The sequence below is a fragment of the Equus asinus genome, chromosome 26, assembly GCF_041296235.1.
Source record: "Equus asinus isolate D_3611 breed Donkey chromosome 26, EquAss-T2T_v2, whole genome shotgun sequence".
Lineage (NCBI taxonomy): Eukaryota > Metazoa > Chordata > Mammalia > Perissodactyla > Equidae > Equus > Equus asinus.
In genome coordinates, this window is record NC_091815.1 from 38,979,594 (window position 1) to 38,995,834 (window position 16,241).

At 52.8% G+C, this 16,241-nt stretch overlaps 1 protein-coding gene across 3 annotated transcripts; it reads right to left on the minus strand.

Moving 5' to 3' along the window:
- Positions 1-2,920: 2,920 nt before the first annotated feature.
- HSPBP1 (HSPA (Hsp70) binding protein 1) lies at positions 2,921-14,842 on the minus strand. Of its 3 annotated transcripts, none has more exons than XM_014856669.3 (8): positions 14,603-14,842; positions 13,969-14,268; positions 11,598-11,802; positions 9,649-9,873; positions 6,685-6,840; positions 6,460-6,556; positions 5,868-5,979; positions 2,921-3,393 (listed from the first exon to the last, which is right to left on the minus strand). In XM_014856669.3, exons 2-8 carry the CDS (start codon positions 14,170-14,172, stop codon positions 3,319-3,321), a joined length of 1,074 nt encoding a protein of 357 aa, XP_014712155.3. In that variant the 5' UTR covers positions 14,173-14,268; positions 14,603-14,842; the 3' UTR covers positions 2,921-3,318. The 3 variants fall into 3 exon arrangements, with proteins under 3 accessions (XP_014712155.3, XP_044615747.2, XP_044615748.2); XM_044759812.2 differs by having other exon boundaries at positions 13,969-14,265; positions 14,603-14,811; XM_044759813.2 differs by having other exon boundaries at positions 13,969-14,175; positions 14,603-14,790.
- Positions 14,843-16,241: the final 1,399 nt, after the last annotated feature.

Here is a 16,241-nt window from a genome sequence, read left to right on the forward strand (position 1 = left end):
GCCTCCGACGCCCGGCTCCGTCCGCCACTATCCCACAATCCCCCTAGCGCAGGGGCACGCAGGAGGCCCCGCCCTCCCGCCGCTGTCTCGGTGCGCAAGTCCGCGGAGGCGGCGCGCCCGGATCCTGCAGTGCGCGTGCGCGATGGGCTCTGCCTTTCCCGACCCCGCCCAGCCAGAACACCTCCGCCGCAGATGCGCTTGCGCCGGTTTGCGCCGACTGTCTCCCCGAATAAACCCGGACAACCCAATGCGCAGGCGCCGCTGCACACCCGGTAGCGTTTCTCTGCGAGTCCGTTCCAAAGTCCAGAGAAAATCCTGTTCCAGGATTTCTCTTCCCACTCGCTCCTTTTGGAAATCCATGCGCTCTTCTGTCTCTTCCAGTCATATTCCTGCTTTGGCTCCAGGGTCGAGCTCCTGGGGAATCCACTCCGGGTCTTCTCTCCAACCAAGGCCAGGGGTTTCTCTCCCGCCGCGTTCTTTCTCGGTGGCTAGTGTGTGCCTCTGGCTGACTTCAGTCCCACCTCTAGGCTTTTGCCAGACCGTGTCTTTACTGTTGCCAGTATCCGCTAACATAGTATCCTCTAACAACATCGACTGCAAGGGTCCTCCTAAACCTTGTATCACTATTGAAAAGGTCTCATCTTTTTCTGAGCCTCAGTTTCCCCAACTTTCACCATGTTACAGGCCCCCTGTGAGGATAAGTTGAGTAAATGCGTGTAAGGACTCAACTTTTACATTCTTTTCTTTTTTAAACCACAGGTTTACCTTTTTCATTTCAAGGACATTTTATTGAGTCATGTGTTTGAGAACATTTTCTGGTTCTAGTGGTTTTGCCTCTATGTCAAGGATACCAATTATGCATTTGTCCTTCATATATGTTAGCTTCTCTCTAATTGCTTTAATCTTTGTCATTTCCACCTGCACTCACCGATTACCGCAGGTGTAATTTGATTTTTCAGCTGTGTCTCTTCTGGTCCTCGCTATTTCCAGTGCATTTGTTGCATGTGACGTTTTTTGGTCCTTGTCTCAGTTAGCTGCTGCTGTGTGATAACCACAACCTCAGTGGCATGTATCGTGTTCACAGTTTGGAACTGCAGGTGTGAAGGTTGGCAAGGCTGGTTCCACTCTTGATGTCTTTTATACTCTGGCACCAATGGGCTACCCAGGGCACCACCTCATAGGGAAGGCAGAAACACAAGAGATCAAACCCAACTGTGTTAGCACATTTCGTCAGGTTGCATCTCATCTGCCACCACCCCTGATAGAAGCAAGTCACATGCTCAAGCCCCAAATCACTGGGCAGGCACCTACACTCCACCCACCATGGGGTGGAAAGTGCACTTCTTTCATGAAGCTAGAATGGGAGAGAACGAATATTTGCTGAACCATCTGATTTTCCACAGTCCTCAATTTGTTTCCTTAGATTTGTCAACCTTACCTTTTCCTCTCTGAGGTCTTGTTTTAAAATGGACCCAGGCTCCTGTTGCCATACAGCTTGAAGCAATTGTGAGGTATTTCCTTCTGTCCCTTGAGTTACCTTTTCTTCTACATCTTTTGTCTTTAACCCAGCATTTGGCTTCCTTTTTTCCAATATGATTGCAGTTGCCACACTGTTTTACCACCTACGCTCAAGAACTGAGGGATGGGGGAGTGGCCGTATTCAACCACCAAATGGAATCTGAGAAGCTGACAAAGTCAGTCTGCAAGAACCTGGGAAGCAGTGAGGGTTTTAAGGGTGTCCACCCTCAGAACTCACAGATAGAAAATGCTGTTATTTGTATTAGAATTGAACGGCCTCTTAAAGTATATGGTGGGAACACTCATTCCCCACTGTTCACGTTCCCATATGGAGGGACTTCCATTGCTTAGTGTCTCTCTCCTGGCCTCTCTACCCCTTCCAGGGGCCAAGGAATGATTTACCGGATTGGATGGGCATCGTGGCTCAGCCCTCCATCTCTCCCTCCTCTTGGAGCCAGCCTGCCCAGTGTCTGGCCTGCTCCCGCACCCAAGGGCAGGCCTGTGCTTGCCCAGTGCTATCTGCCACCGGATGGGCAAGTGCGTCAAATGCCCGGGTGAAGTAGCAGCAAGGCTAAAGCCACTTTCTCCGATTGGCTCCAACGGTAATAAAGGTGATATTTGATCTCCAATTCTTGGATTCTGTCACTACCTTTCGATTAATTCTGAATTTTGGAAGAGGGATGAAAATAATCCGTCCTTCCAAAATCCCAAGAGTTCAAGTAAATCCCGCACGAGAGTAATTAGTCTGGCCTCAAATGGAGCTAGGAACCCAGGGTACCAGGAGGAGGAACACAGCTTTGTAACTAGCCCAGGTCTGAATCCTGGCTGTGTGAAACTGCCCACGGATTAACCATCTGGGGCTCAGCTTCCTCGTCTGAAAAATGGCACCCGTCAGGGATCTTGGTTGTAAACGACAAAACCTCCTTTAGCTGAACTGAAAAGGAATTAAAGGAGGTGAGGCAGTCCACCCTGTCCCCGCCCCCTTGCCCCCACCCCCATCTGTGAGAAGGCTAGAGAGAAAGCTTGGTGCTTGGCAGTCGGGAACAAAGCCCACACCACCACAGGCCTGACTTGGGCACCCGGCGCAGCCTCCATCACCAGGGCAGGCAGTGCCACCAGACCACCAGACCCTTGCCCCCACCCCTTGCCTCCTCCATCCCTAGCTCCCGGGCTGGCTACGCAGGGCGTTCTGATTGGTGGAGCTGAAGTCACGTGGGGCAGCGCTGCAAGGAATGCTGGGACAGGACATGGCTTCCGCCTCGGGACTGTTGGCCGTCTCACGTGGGGATTCCTCACACGGAGGAGAAACCAGAGACGATGGATGGCCAAAAAGAAGGACGAGTGTCCTCCGCACTCCCTCTCACGAGAGGCCGGGAAGACAAAAGGAGACAATGGCCCTGGATTTCAGAGAGCAACACTTTTATTCCTAGGTTCCTCCAGCTGCCATCCCCTTCATGGCTCCCCAGGTCCCCTAAGATCGGGCCCCTCTTCTCTTCCCAAGGCACCCTCCAGGGGAGGTGACAAAGTTGGCAGTGAAGGAGGTGGAGGAGGAGAAACACTTTTATTGGAAGAGCAGTGTGGACACGAGAAGGGGAAGCGGAGTGAGAGAGCGTGAGAGGTGGGGTCCGAGGAGCCGGCGCCTTTCTCAGCGCCCCCCCAGGGGGCTGAGCAGAGACGGGCTGGCACGCCCCAGCCTGGCACCAACAAGGTCCTGCTCTCCCTTGGGAGAAGGCCTCGTGGGTGGGAGGGAGGCAGGAGGCCTGGGGTTCCCACAGAAAGGGGGCGAGAAGCCACCAGGTTTCACCGATCCATGCTGTCGTCCGACGGGCTGGAGAAACAGGTCTGTAGCAGCTTTTCGCAGAACTCCAGCTCCTCCTGGATCGGGAGGCAAGAGCAGGAGCCCTGAGTGCCGAGGCCGGCCCCTGCCTCCAGCACGCTCTGCACCCAGAGATGGCTGCTCTTCCCTCCTGGCTGCCTCCTCCCCCTAGAAGCCTCCCAGGGTTCTCTGACTTCTGCTCAGATCCATGACGCACCGTTTCTCTTCTCACTGCATCTGGACTACTGCACTAGAACCCAGGGGCTCCCAGCCTCCTGTCTCACTCCACTGCTCTGTCCTCACATCCGTCCCCCTGGGCTCTAACTCCCAGATATGACCGACCCCTACTAATCTCTACTTAAAACCCCTTCCACAGATACAAAGCCCAGAAGCCAAGAAAAAGGCACTGATCGGTGGACCACACAAACGTAAAAGGTATCTGCATGGCAAAAAGATGCCAGAAACAAAAGTGAAAGGAAAACAACAATTTGGCGTGAAAAATATCTGCGACTCATGACAAAGGGCTAATACATTTAATACTTCCAGAGCTTTAATAAATCAACTGCAAAAACCACCACCCAATAGATAAGCAGGCAAAGGACATGAAGGAGTAGTTCACAAGAAAGGAAAGAGATCCCCAACTTCGCTCACGGAAGAAATGCAGATGTAAACTGGACTGGACTCTTTTCACCAGTCAGCTTGAAAACAGGTCAAATGGCTTGAGGCACCCTGTCCTGGGCAGGATATGGGAAGGTGGGCACCCTCGTGACTGGAGTGTCAACCGGTTCAACCTCTGTGGAGAACAACTTGGCCATAGCTAAGGATAGGGCCCTTAACCCTGTAACCTCAGCTTTACCTTCCCTTAACCCAGCGTTTCCCTTTCTAGAAATTGTTCTACAGACGTACACTATAAGAAACATACGTAAAAGGTTACTCTTTTAGTAAAGTTGGTCGTAGGGAGAGAGTAGAAGCAACCTACATGCTGATCAAGAAGGGCAGTTACATGAAAGAGACGATCCCTACCGTGCAGCTACAAAAGGAAAGAGGAAAGAGCCAGGGGCTCCGACACGCAGCGCACTCCTCCCAGAGCTGTGGTTCTGACTCCCTGATGTCATATTACATATATGACAGTGTATGTTAAACTTTATATATATATGCACACATATTACATATATTATGCATGCATATATATGCACACTAGATATGTATGTATTTGTAAATATATATTCGTGTGTGTTTGTCTACGTGTCTGTCACCATGTGAGCCCCATGAGAACCAAGGCTGTATCCTTTTGCTTCTCACCAAATCCCCAGTGTCCAGGTCGGGCGCCCACCCCTAAGAAATGGAGGGATGGAAGAATGAAGGTTTCCACAGGGGTATACCTATATCAAAACTTTCACACTGCACACTTCCAATATGTGCAGTTTATTATATGTCAACTATACCTCAATAAAGCTGTTAAAATTTATTTAAAAAAAAAAAAAACAGGCGTGTTGGTCAGTTCACATGAGGCCTCCCTTACCAGGTCAGTCCTCACGGGTCTGGTGCGAGGGTCTGGCACACCAGAGGCTCAGGGGACGAATGCACAAATGCATCAAGCAACCACTGACATGCTCCCCAGCTGAAACCCCAGGCCAGGTCCAGGGCTCCCCTGCCCCACAGCCTGCAGGCACATATCTCCATGGGGTCCTGTGACAAGGTCAGGGGGTGAGCACCTGGGGGTGGCCACCATGCCTCTCCCGGTCACCCCTGCTCCTCACTCCCAGTGCCCAGCAGCCCTCTGTAAATGCTTGACAGTGTGCACAGAGGGATGGACGCCGTAGGATGGACATCCAGGGAGCACAGCATGTTCCTTGTGCTCAGTTTTGCTGAAGCTCCAACTGGGCGGTACTTCAACGAGTGAGTAAATCACTTACTTATCAGCTAACTAAATCGTGATCATTTAATAATTAAATAATTATTTGAATATTTAATTAGTTGTTCTTTATCACTTGTTACTTATCTAATTAAATATGAGTTATTTATCACTTATTTATTAATATCTATCTAATACCTAATGAGTCGTTATCATTTGTTACTTATCTAACTATCTAGTGAGTTATTTATCACTTGTTACTTATTATCTAATTAAATATCTAACAAGTTATTTATCATGTATTTGTTACTTAGCTATTTAAATATTTAATTGGTTGCTATTTTACTTATTATCTATCAATCTGATAAATATTTAAGTATTTTAATGATATGATGTAAATGATAATATTAAATAATGTGGACAGTAATTAATTTGTTAGCATTTTAAGAACTCCGAGCTCCTCCTTCTCCCTGCTGTGCCCAACACAGCACGAGGCACAAGGTTGGGGCAGTAACTGTTTGCTGAAAGGATGACTAGAGAAATGCAAGAATGAAAAGATAACGTAAACGAAAGCATGGACGAATAGACCACAGAGGCCCCGATGGCAGGGATGGTGCCAGTCCCTCCCACTGACCCCAGGGTCGGGTCCCCTCAGCCAGGCCCCCTGCCCGCCCGTACCTGGTACTCCTCGTGCTGCTGCAGCAGCTGGCAGCGGTGGCGGAGGAGCTCCTCCAGGCCCAGCTCGGGCTCCCGGCACTCCCGCACGCCCTGGGGGAAGTCTGTCACCAGGCTGCGGGGACAGGAGAGCCGTCCTTGGGACCTCCCTCTGCACAGGCCCACCCCTCACTGCTCCCGCGGGAGTCTGGGCAAGTTGCTCCCCCACACTGGGCCTCAGTTTCCCCATCTGCAACATAGACCTCACTACTGTCCTCACTCCACCCCAGGGACTCAAATGAGACTTGTACAAAACAGGGCACTTAAGCACAGTGCCTGGCCTGCAGCCAACTCCACACGAGAGCTGCTACCTACTCGCTCCACTGCTCCATTCTGTCATTTTTTTAGACGCTAATCTGCTTGTACTGTGTATGTGTTGGTGGGGGGGCGACGTGTAAGAAAGACTCTCCCCCTCCAGCCCAGGCTGCTGTGTCAGCCCCCTACAGGTGAGGAAACTGAGGCTCAGGGAGGGCCAGCACCGTGGTTTCTCCTCCTCTCTGACCCTAAACCCTTCATTCCCCACGGGGAAGGCCTATTCTCTCAGGCCCCAGCGCACCTGCACAGGGCTCCAAGCACATGCTCGTGGAAGGGGCTGTGTTCTGTCCGGACGAGGGCCACCAGCTGCTGGACCATCCCCATGGAGCACAGGGTTCCTGGGGGAAGGGCCTCGGGGGTCAGAGGGGCAGTCCCACCCCTCCTCGGTGCACCCTCCCTCCCCTCTCCCTCCTGCCTTCCCTTGGAACCTCCCGGCAACCTGTGCCCTCTGCCCTGGCTGCCCCACCTTTGTGCTCAGGGTGGCCCACCAGCAGGTTCTGCAGCAGGAACGCCGATTTGACCTTGAGCTTTTGCACCTGCTGCTGCATGGCCCGCATCAACACGGAGAAGCCGTCCAGGCGGAGGAACTGCAACAGCCCAGCCTCCTGCTCCCGAACCAGGCCTGGGAAGAGGGAGAGGGTGGGCCTCACGGTAACAGTCACACTACCACCATCATCACCATCATCACCACTACCACCAGCACCATCACGACCACCATGATCACTATCACCACCACCATTATCGTTACCACCATCACCATCAACACCACCATTGCCAACATTACCATCATCATCATCATCACCATTGATTTCCATGGGCCCACACTTCACAAGCATTGTCTTTTTTTAAGTATTTTTCATTGAGTTATAATTCACTGCCCCTACAATTCACCCTTTTAAAGTATACAACTCAGTGGTTTTTAGTATATTCACAAGGTTGTCTGGCCATCACCACTACCTAACTAGAAGATTTTCATCACTCCCAAAAGAAGCTCCATACCCATTAGCAGTCCCTCCCCTCTGGCAACCACTAATCTGCTTTCTATATCCATGGATTTGCCTATTCTGGACATCTCATATACATGGAATCATACACTGTGTGGTCTTTTGTGACTGGTTTCTTTCACTCAGCATAATGTCTTCAAGGTTCATCCGTGTTACAGCATGAATCAGTATCTCATTCCTTTTTATGGCTGAATACTCTCCTATTGTATGGATATGCCACATTTTGTTTATCCATTCATCCATTGATGGAAGCATTATCTCTGTTTAGTCCTCGCAACCACCCTATGAGGTGGGTGCTCTAGAAATCCCATTTTACAGATGAGGAAACTCAGGCCCAAAGAGCCAGGCTACATCTTGAGGGCAACGGGAATCCTGGAAAGCCTCCGAGCAGAGTAAGAACCGGCCTGCAGGGCACAGCTTCAAGGAGGTGCCAGCTCTTGTGCAGGCTCTAGGCCAGGGCAGATGGGAGGCACCAGAAACCTGCATCTGCTAAGTGCCTGATACGTGGCAAGTGCAACTAAGGACCTGAGTCATTAATCTCACTTGAGTTTAATTCATTTAAACTTAAGGTAAAAAACTGAAGCAGTGTTAAAATATTTTCCCACTAAACGTAACTTTGTCCCCTCATCAGAACTACCCTTTACACTGACCGCTACAAATGCAGCAGCTGAGTTGAGATGTGCTTTAAATATAGGATGCACACCAGGTTTTGAAGACGTAGCATGAAAAAAAGGTGAAAAATATCTCATTAACATTCCATATTAATGATAGGTTGAAATGATAATATTTGGATATATGGGGTTAAATAAAATGTTATTTAATTTTTTTAAAAAATTTGTGTGTGTGTGAGGAAGATTCACCGTGAACTACATCTGGTAGTAATCTTCCTCTTTTTTCCACTTGAGGAAGATTAGCCCTGAGCTAACATCTGTGCCAGTCTTCCTCTGTTTTATATATGGGACACCACCGCGGCATGGCCTGATAAGTGGTGTGTAGGTCTGTGCCTGGGATCTGAACCTGCAAACCCTAGGCCACTAAAGCACAAGAAGTGAACTTAACCACTACACAACCTGGCCAGCCCTAAAATGTGATTTAATTCAAAAAAAAAGAACAGGCCAACAGAGAGAAGACACAATGAGTCTCCACATCCATTCACTCCACCTTCACAATGTATCCAGGAGCAACCGCTTCCATTTACCCTAAGTTCTCTCCACCAGGCACAGCTGACATTTGGCGCTGGATCATTCTGTGCTGTGGGGGCCGCCCTGTGCACACAGGATGTTGAGCAGCAGCCCTGGCCTGCGCCCCCTGGATGCCAGTAGTCCCCCCATCCCCAGTTGTGACAACCAAACATGTCTTCAGACGTTGCCCGATGTCTCCTACAGGGACAATCGTCCCCATTTCAAAACCGCTGCTTTTCTCCCCCTCAACCTTTATCTCTTACAAGGTTATCACCATAATGTCCTAACCAGCCTCCCGCCTTCCATCGCTTTGTTCCCTTTAAATGTACGTCGGGTCCTGCCATCGCGGGGAAACGCCTCGTCACCACGGCCCAGGCGTCTCCCTGAAGAAGGCTAAGCAAATGGGGGTGCGGGGCGTGGATCTCCCCAGGACTCCCTCCTTCGACCCCGTCCCCCTCTGCAGCTCTCACACACACTCCTCTGTCTGACCCTCTCTAGGTCTGCATCTTTCCAAAATCCTTGCTCTGTGGAGACAGAGCCACACAGGAGTGGTGGCTGGAGGGTGAACCTCTGCAGGTCTCTGTGCCCTCAGGGGTGGAGCAGGGAGTGCAGTCATGTCACTGTGCCGGGCAGCAGCAGGATCAGGACACCGTGCCCTGCAAATGGCTCAGAGCACCAGGGCTGGCTGTTCTAAGACCTTGCCAAATGGTAGCTTCCACACAATGGCATGCCCTGCAGTCACCCCCAGACAAAATGGACAGATGCCACTGAAATGTACACTTTCAAATGGTCATGTGAATTTTACCTCCATTGAAAAAGAAAAAAGGCATTGCAGTTCCTGGAGCTCCAACCTGGCATCCTGGATCGCTTGCTCTGGGGGAAGCCAGCCGCCATGTTGTGAGGACACTCAAGCAGCCCCACAGAGAGGCCCCCCCATGACAAGGAACGATCTGGCCCCAAATGTCAACATGCCAAGTCTGAGAACCCTGCTGGGCATAAAGCACTTAAGCTGAGCTGCATTCCTGCCTAGGTAGGATCTGGCTCTCTGACTAGCAGGGGGTTGGCAAGCTCACTGCTCTGTTCTCAGCACTCAGCACAGAGTCCCGACAGGTATTGGGAATAAATGAACCAATGAAGCCCCTCTCCTTCTGCCCCCAAGCAGATCCCAGCAGAGCCTCCCTCCGTCAGCTGGCCTCTGGCCCTTGGGGACCTGTGTTCCTCCCCAGCAGCCTGTGGGATACTCACAGGAGATGGCGAAGAGGGCTTTGACGCGCACCGAGTCGCAGGAGTCCCGGTCGAGCAGCCGCAGCAGCTTGCGCAGGGCGCCGAGGCCCAGCACCTGCTCCTGGATGGCCGCCACGTTCTGGCTGCACGTGCCGATGAGCTGCGCTGCCCGCCACCGCAGCCCCGCGGGCCCCGCCTCCAGGTATCGGCCCACCAGCAGGTGCATGCCTGAGAGCTGGCAGAAGTCTGTGACAGAAAGAGGGGAGGAGAGAGGTGGAATGTTTTGGCTGAGTTGTGTCCCCTGCCAAAATTCATATGTTGAAGCCCTGACCCCCAGTGCCTTGGAAAGAGGGCCTTTAAAGAGGTGATTGGGTGAAATGATGTCATGGGATGGGCCCTAATCCAGTATGACTGGTGTCCTCACAAGAAGTGTAAATTAGGACACAGACACGCAGAGGGACGACCACGTGAAGACACAGGGAGAAGACTCCTACCTACAAGCCAAGGAGGGAGGCCTCAGAAGAAACCACCTCTACCGACACCTTGCCCTCAGACTTCCAGCCTCTAGGACTGTGGGAGAATAGACTTCTGTTGTTTCAGCCTCCCAGTCTGTGGGGCAATGACATGGCAGCCCAAATGGACTAATACACCAGGTGAGGTCGGGGGGCAGACCGGCTCCCAAGGGGCCTGCCTCCAAGTGCTGGCTCTATCCAAGCACCCAACTGGGGGTCCCTCCAAGGCCAGTGCATCTCAACAATGTCAGCATTTGGGGGGTTAGTGTCCCAGACTCCAGCCCACTAAATGCCAGTATGACTCCCATTCTTTGGGACAATCAGAACATCCCTTGGGGGAGAACCACACACAAGTCCAGAGCTCAGCAAACTACGGCCCATCGCCTGTTTTGTAAACAAAGCAGCACTGAAGAGCTCGGTGGTTCCTCGGAAAGTTGAACACAGAGTCACCCCACGACCACTCCACAGAGATGTCCCAAAGCATGGGAAGCAGGGACTCGAACGGATATTTGTCCACCAAGGTTCACAGCAGCATTACGCACAATAACCACAGGGGGAAAGGACCCAAATGCCCAGCAACTAATGAATGGACACACAGCACATGGTCTAGCCACACAGTGGAGTATTAGTCAGCCACAGAGAGGAATGAAGTTCCCATACAGGCTACAATATGGGAGAACCTTGCAAAGGTCACATTCAGCGAAGGAAGCCAGTCACAAAAAGTCACATATTTTGATTCCATTTATGTGAAATGTCCAGAATAGACAAATCCAGCCCTCAACGACTACACCATGCCCCTCCAAATGGAAGTGGCCTCTCATCCCTCTATCGGCTCCACAGCATTTGGAATAAAACTCACAGTGCCTACCTCGGCCGGCAAGCCCTGCACACCTAGCATCACTTCCTACCCCTTACCCCTCACTCCGCTCTGCTGTGCTGGCCTCACTCCTGTTCCTGCACATGCCAGGCACATTCCGGCCTCAGGGCCTTTGCACTGGCCGTTCCCTCTGCCTGGAATGCCTCAGATCTCTGATGAAATGTTGCCTTCTCTGACGACCCCGCCCAGAACCACCTCCTCTCTCATATTCTACAGAGTGACAGTGGACTCCCAGGGGACGAGGGTGAAGTGGCCAGTTATCAAGGAGGTAGTGGACTGGAGCTGCTGCCAGGCTGGCTGTGTGGGGTGAGAGCAGGTGCCATCATTGCTCCTGATGGCAAGGGCACCAAGCAGGGAGGGAGAGGGCAGTCCCATCTGGGGCCCGAGTCAGAGCCAGACTCGAGAGGTAGGGGCTGAAGCCTGGGGAGGAGGCCAGCGGTGTGGTCCCTGAGACAAAGGATAAGGGCTGAGCTGCAGTAGGACACTGGGCAGAGGAGGAGGCAGGAGACAGAAGGGAGACAGGCGGCAGAAGCGGCAGGGCCCTGGCAGCTGCGGGGCAGGCTGGGGCGGGCCTGGGATACCTGCTGCGTTGTCCATGTTTTCACACAGGTCGGCCAGCAGCTCCAGGGCCCCCTCGCGCTCCTGCTGGTCGGCGGCCAGTTCAGCCTCGCTGGCCGAGGTGGGGGTGGGCTGGGACAGCACTTGGAGGCAGTTCTTCATCTGCTCCACCTCCTCCCGCTGGCCCCGGAAGGCGGCTGACATGGCCTCCTGCAGCCACTGGCGCCTCTGGGGGATGAGGTGGGGCGGGAGGCAGGGGGAATAAGCAAACCTCTATCAATAATTAATTCATGAATAATAGCTGTTCATAGTAACAGCCCACATCTGAGAGCTGACTGTTCCTTCAATCAACATATCTATTCAGCATCTTTTCTACTGATAGACTCTTTTCTAAACACTAGATCTACAGAGAGACTGGCTACGGGGTGTGAGAGAAAGAGGCATCAGGGACTCCTAGGTTCTTGTCCTGAGCAACTAGGAGGAGATGGGGAAGAAGGCAGGAGCAGCAGCTGTGGAGGGGGAGGAGCAGAGAGTAGAGCTCATTTTTGAACGTGTTAAGTCCATTATACACCCAAGAAAAAATATTGAGTAGGCTGCCCGAAACTCAGGGAGGTGGTCCAGCCTAGACCTGGATTTCTCAGTCGCGGCTCTATTGAAACTGTGAGCTGGATAGTTCAGTGGGGGGCTCACCCTGTGCACTGCGGGATGTTGAGCAGCATCCCTGGCCTCACCCACTAGATACCAATAGCAGCCCCCCCATTTGTGACAACCAAGAATGTCTCCACACATTCAAATGTCCCCTGGGAGACGAAACCGCCCCCAGGAGAGAACAAGTCACCTAGAGGTATAAATCTGAGAGGCATCACAGTAAAGCCTCAACACGACATGAGGTCACCCAGGCAGTGAGCACAGACAAGGGCAGAGTCCTGGTGTGCTCCATCGCTGAGAGGCCAGGGAACCAGGAAGAACCAACAGAGGACACGGGGAGGAAGGGCGAGCGAGTGGGATGAAAACCAGGAGACAGTGTTGTTCTAGAAGCCAAGTGAAGAAAGAGATCAAGGAGGGGGGAGCAACCAAATGCCGCTAGTAGGTCAAATAAGATGAACGCTGAGAACCGGCCACTGGAATTTTTTTCGGCCAGGCCCTGTGTTAAGTGCTCACATGAGGGCTATGTAGTCACACTCCTGGATAAATTGGGGCAGGATGCGTAACCTTTCTGTGCCTGGCTCCTATCTCCTTGTCCTAAAGGTTCAGTGACATCATGGATGTAACTGGATTAGCACAATGTTTTGTCTACTGTAATCGCCATGGCCACCTAACCATCATAAACAGTCACGCGCCGCATAACGACACTTTGGTCAACGACAGACCGCATATATAAAGGTGGTACCGTAAGACTGGTACCGCAGAGCCTGGGCGTGTAGTAGGCTATACCATCTAGGTTTGTGTAAGTGCACTCCACGATGTTCGCACACCAATGAAATCACCTAACCATGCATCTCTCAGAACGTATCCCTATCATTAAGCAATGTGTGACTGCATAACAAATACTGATATTAATCTCCAAAACAACCCTATGGGGTATTATTGTTCTGTCACTTCACAGATGAGAAAATTGAGGCACAGAAAGGTTGTGACTTGCCCAAGATCACACAGTCAGCAATCCACAAAGCCTGAAGTCAAACCTAAGCAGTCTGTCCACAGAGCCTGTGTTCTTCATGAGAACACCCTGCTGCCTTCAGGAGCACGGCCCACCTGCTGGGCACTGTGTGGAGCCTTACTTAAACCAGAACCTCAGAACTACTCTAAGTACTACTGTTGTTCTTATGATCATCATCAACTTACAAATGAAGAACTTGAGGCTCAGAGAGATTAAGTGATATGCCCAAGGTCACACAGCTGGATAATGTTAAATCTAGGTCGGTCTGGCTCTGGGAGCCCTGGCTTTTTCTTTTTACCATGAGGCCACTCTGCCTCCCAGCACAGTGCTGGGACCCAGGGATCTGCCTCCACACTTTTTTTTTTTTTCCTGAGGAAGATTCGCCCTGAGCTAACATCATGCCAATCTTCGTCTATTTTCTGGTATTTGGGCCACCAGCACAGCATGGCTGCTAACAGAGCAATGTAGGTCCGCACCGTGGAACCAAACCCAGCTGCTGAAGCGGAGTTCACCGAGCTTAACCACTAGGCCACCAGGGCTGGGCCCCACAGACACTTTTGAGATCTGACCTTCAGTCTACAATAACCTCATATGGCACAAATATAGCCTACTATGCTTTCACACCTGGACTCCTGCCCCCCACCCAGGAAAACCCCAGCTTCTAGCTCTCCAAGCCAGGCTTCCCAAGACACATCTGTCCCCACACCCCTCACCCCAGCTTCCCCATCCTTTACCTCCTCACTCATGGGTTCTGGAGGGGGGTCTGGCTCCTCAGAGCCCGCCGTGATGGCCATCTGCAGCAGGCCTTGGAGGTTGCGCGGAGGCGGGGGGTTGCCCGAGCTCCCCGCCGAGGAGCCGCCGCCCCCTGACGAGCAACCCTGGGAGGCTGGGGGCAGCGCCAGGGGGAGGCGGCTACCCCCCGAGCCTTGGTTCGCCATGGGCTGTTTGTGAAGGAGAGAAGAATGTGTTGGGGGTAGGGGTGGTCACCGCTGAGGCAGCTCTGGCGTCCTGATGGGTTGACTCCTGGGGGTCTGCTGAGAAGGTGGCATTTTAGGGGAGCTCGGTGCCCCCCCATGACCCTGAACCACTCTGCCCACACCCCCCTGAACTACAGCCCCCTTTCCTTCCTGCATACCAAGTGGACCCTTCCCCCAAATCACAAACCCTTCCTTCCTCCCTAGCAACAGGCCCCACCCACTCTCCCTAGCAACCTGGCAACTCCCTGCCCCATCTCCACTGCATGCGTTCCCGTCTCTTAGCAACCGTACTGCCCTGCCTCTATAGGAACAAGCCCTCCCTTTGGCCGTCTTAGCAACAAATCTCCTCCATCCTGTCCGAAGAGGGGAACCAGAGCAGGGCGGAACTCACCTCCCGGGCCTCGAGTCGCGGCCGCTACTAAAGACAGAGTCGCCCGCACCTGACTCTGGTGGGCGCCGCCATCTTGACCGGAAGTACGCAACTCTCGCCCGGAAGTTCTCGGTGCACCCACCCAACTTTGGGCCGAGGCAGCTTGCCCGGCCCTTAAGTCCTTCCCACCTGGCCCCGTGCTGCGCTCGGCCCCGCCCCTCACGGAGGCCACTCCCCCCGCCTCACGCTCAGTCGAAGTCCCGCCCCCGGCCCGGGTCCCGCCCCTCGGTAAGCCTCGCCTCCTCATCGTCATTGCAAGCTCCACCCCTGCCCTGGGCGTAGGCCCCGCCCCCAGGTCTGGCTCCGCCTCCGCTGGACCCCACCCACACCCATGTGCCCCGCCCCGTTCTAAACGCTGCCCCTCCCCGCCGCCTCAGGCTCCGCCCCCGTCTAGGCCTTTCGGCCTCTCCCGCTAAGCTCCGCCCCTTCCCTAAGCCCCGCCCCCGTGCCTGGACCGCCGGCCCCGCCCCACCTCGATGATGCAGGTTGGAGGGGGTACCTCACCCTCAGGGCTTTTCCACTCCACCTGGGCCTGCACTCCATCTGTTCCTGGAGCCCTGGGCTCCCACCCGTAATATCTGACCTAGGCAGCCTTTAGCCCACCCCACGCCCTTCTTGGCCTCAGGGTCCGCATTCGTCAAAGGGGGTTGCCCACCCTGCGCGCTGCAGCTCCTGTGCGGACCCCTCTTATCACCCAGCCTGTTCCTCCTGGAATCTTCCCTGGGTCCTGCCAAGTGCGGAGGAGGGGATTCTTGAAGCCCAAAGCTCAGAAGCAAAATGCTCGGGGAGCTGCTCTGGGAGGCTCGCAGCCTCTGTGCATCAGGTTGGGGCTCAGGTCTGGGAACGTGTCTGGTCTGTGGAGGTGTTTCCTTTGGGCTGGACTTAAAGAAACCCTATTTCTGGTCTTCCATAAGGTGCCCTCCCCCTCCAGGAAAAGGTCATACTCACCTTCAGGTGAGGCTCACAGTCACAAATATATTGAGCACACTGCTAGGCCTGGGGTGTGTGGAGTGATATTTCGGCCAGAGGTGGGAAGACCGAAGGTATAAGCCATGGGTGTGAGTGTGTGGTGTTTGTAGCACTGACAAGCATCACTATTAGACAGGGGTCTGGGCCCCTGGGTACCCTACTGTATGTTTCCTGTGACTACTGTTAACAAATTACCAAAATCTTGGTGGCTGAAAACAAAACAGATTTATTATCTTGCTGTTCTGGAGGTCAGACGTCCAAAATGGGTCTCAGTGGGTTAAAATCAAGGCATCTGCACTCCTTTGGGAAGCTCTGGGGAGAATCTATTTCCTTGCCTTTTCCAGGCTCTAGAGGCCACCCGCATTCCTTGGATTGTGGCTGCATCACTTGGGCTTCTGCTTCCATCGTCATCCCAGCTCCTTCTCTGACCCGTTATTCAGGCTACCACACTTATGTACACCTCTGTCCAAGTCTATTTATCTATAATTTACATATATGGTGTTTACATAATACCATATAAGTACATATAACATGTAATTATACATAACATTGTATATATAAATATATGTATCATATGAGGGTGGCCTAGATGAAAACTCCCAGGTGCCCTATAAAATCTGTAGCCTTTACA

Excerpts from the sequence above, each read along its gene's own strand:
- HSPBP1 (XM_014856669.3), bottom strand. The coding sequence starts at position 14,172 with ATGGCGAACCAAGGCTCGGGGGGTAGCCGCCTCCCCCTGGCGCTGCCC. Across the intron at positions 6,841-9,648 it reads AGCCCTCTTCGCCATCTCCT|GCCTGGTTCGGGAGCAGGAG; the intron begins GTGAGTATCCCA and ends CCCTCTTCCCAG. Across the intron at positions 6,557-6,684 it reads GGGCCACCCTGAGCACAAAG|GAACCCTGTGCTCCATGGGG; the intron begins GTGGGGCAGCCA and ends CCCTTCCCCCAG.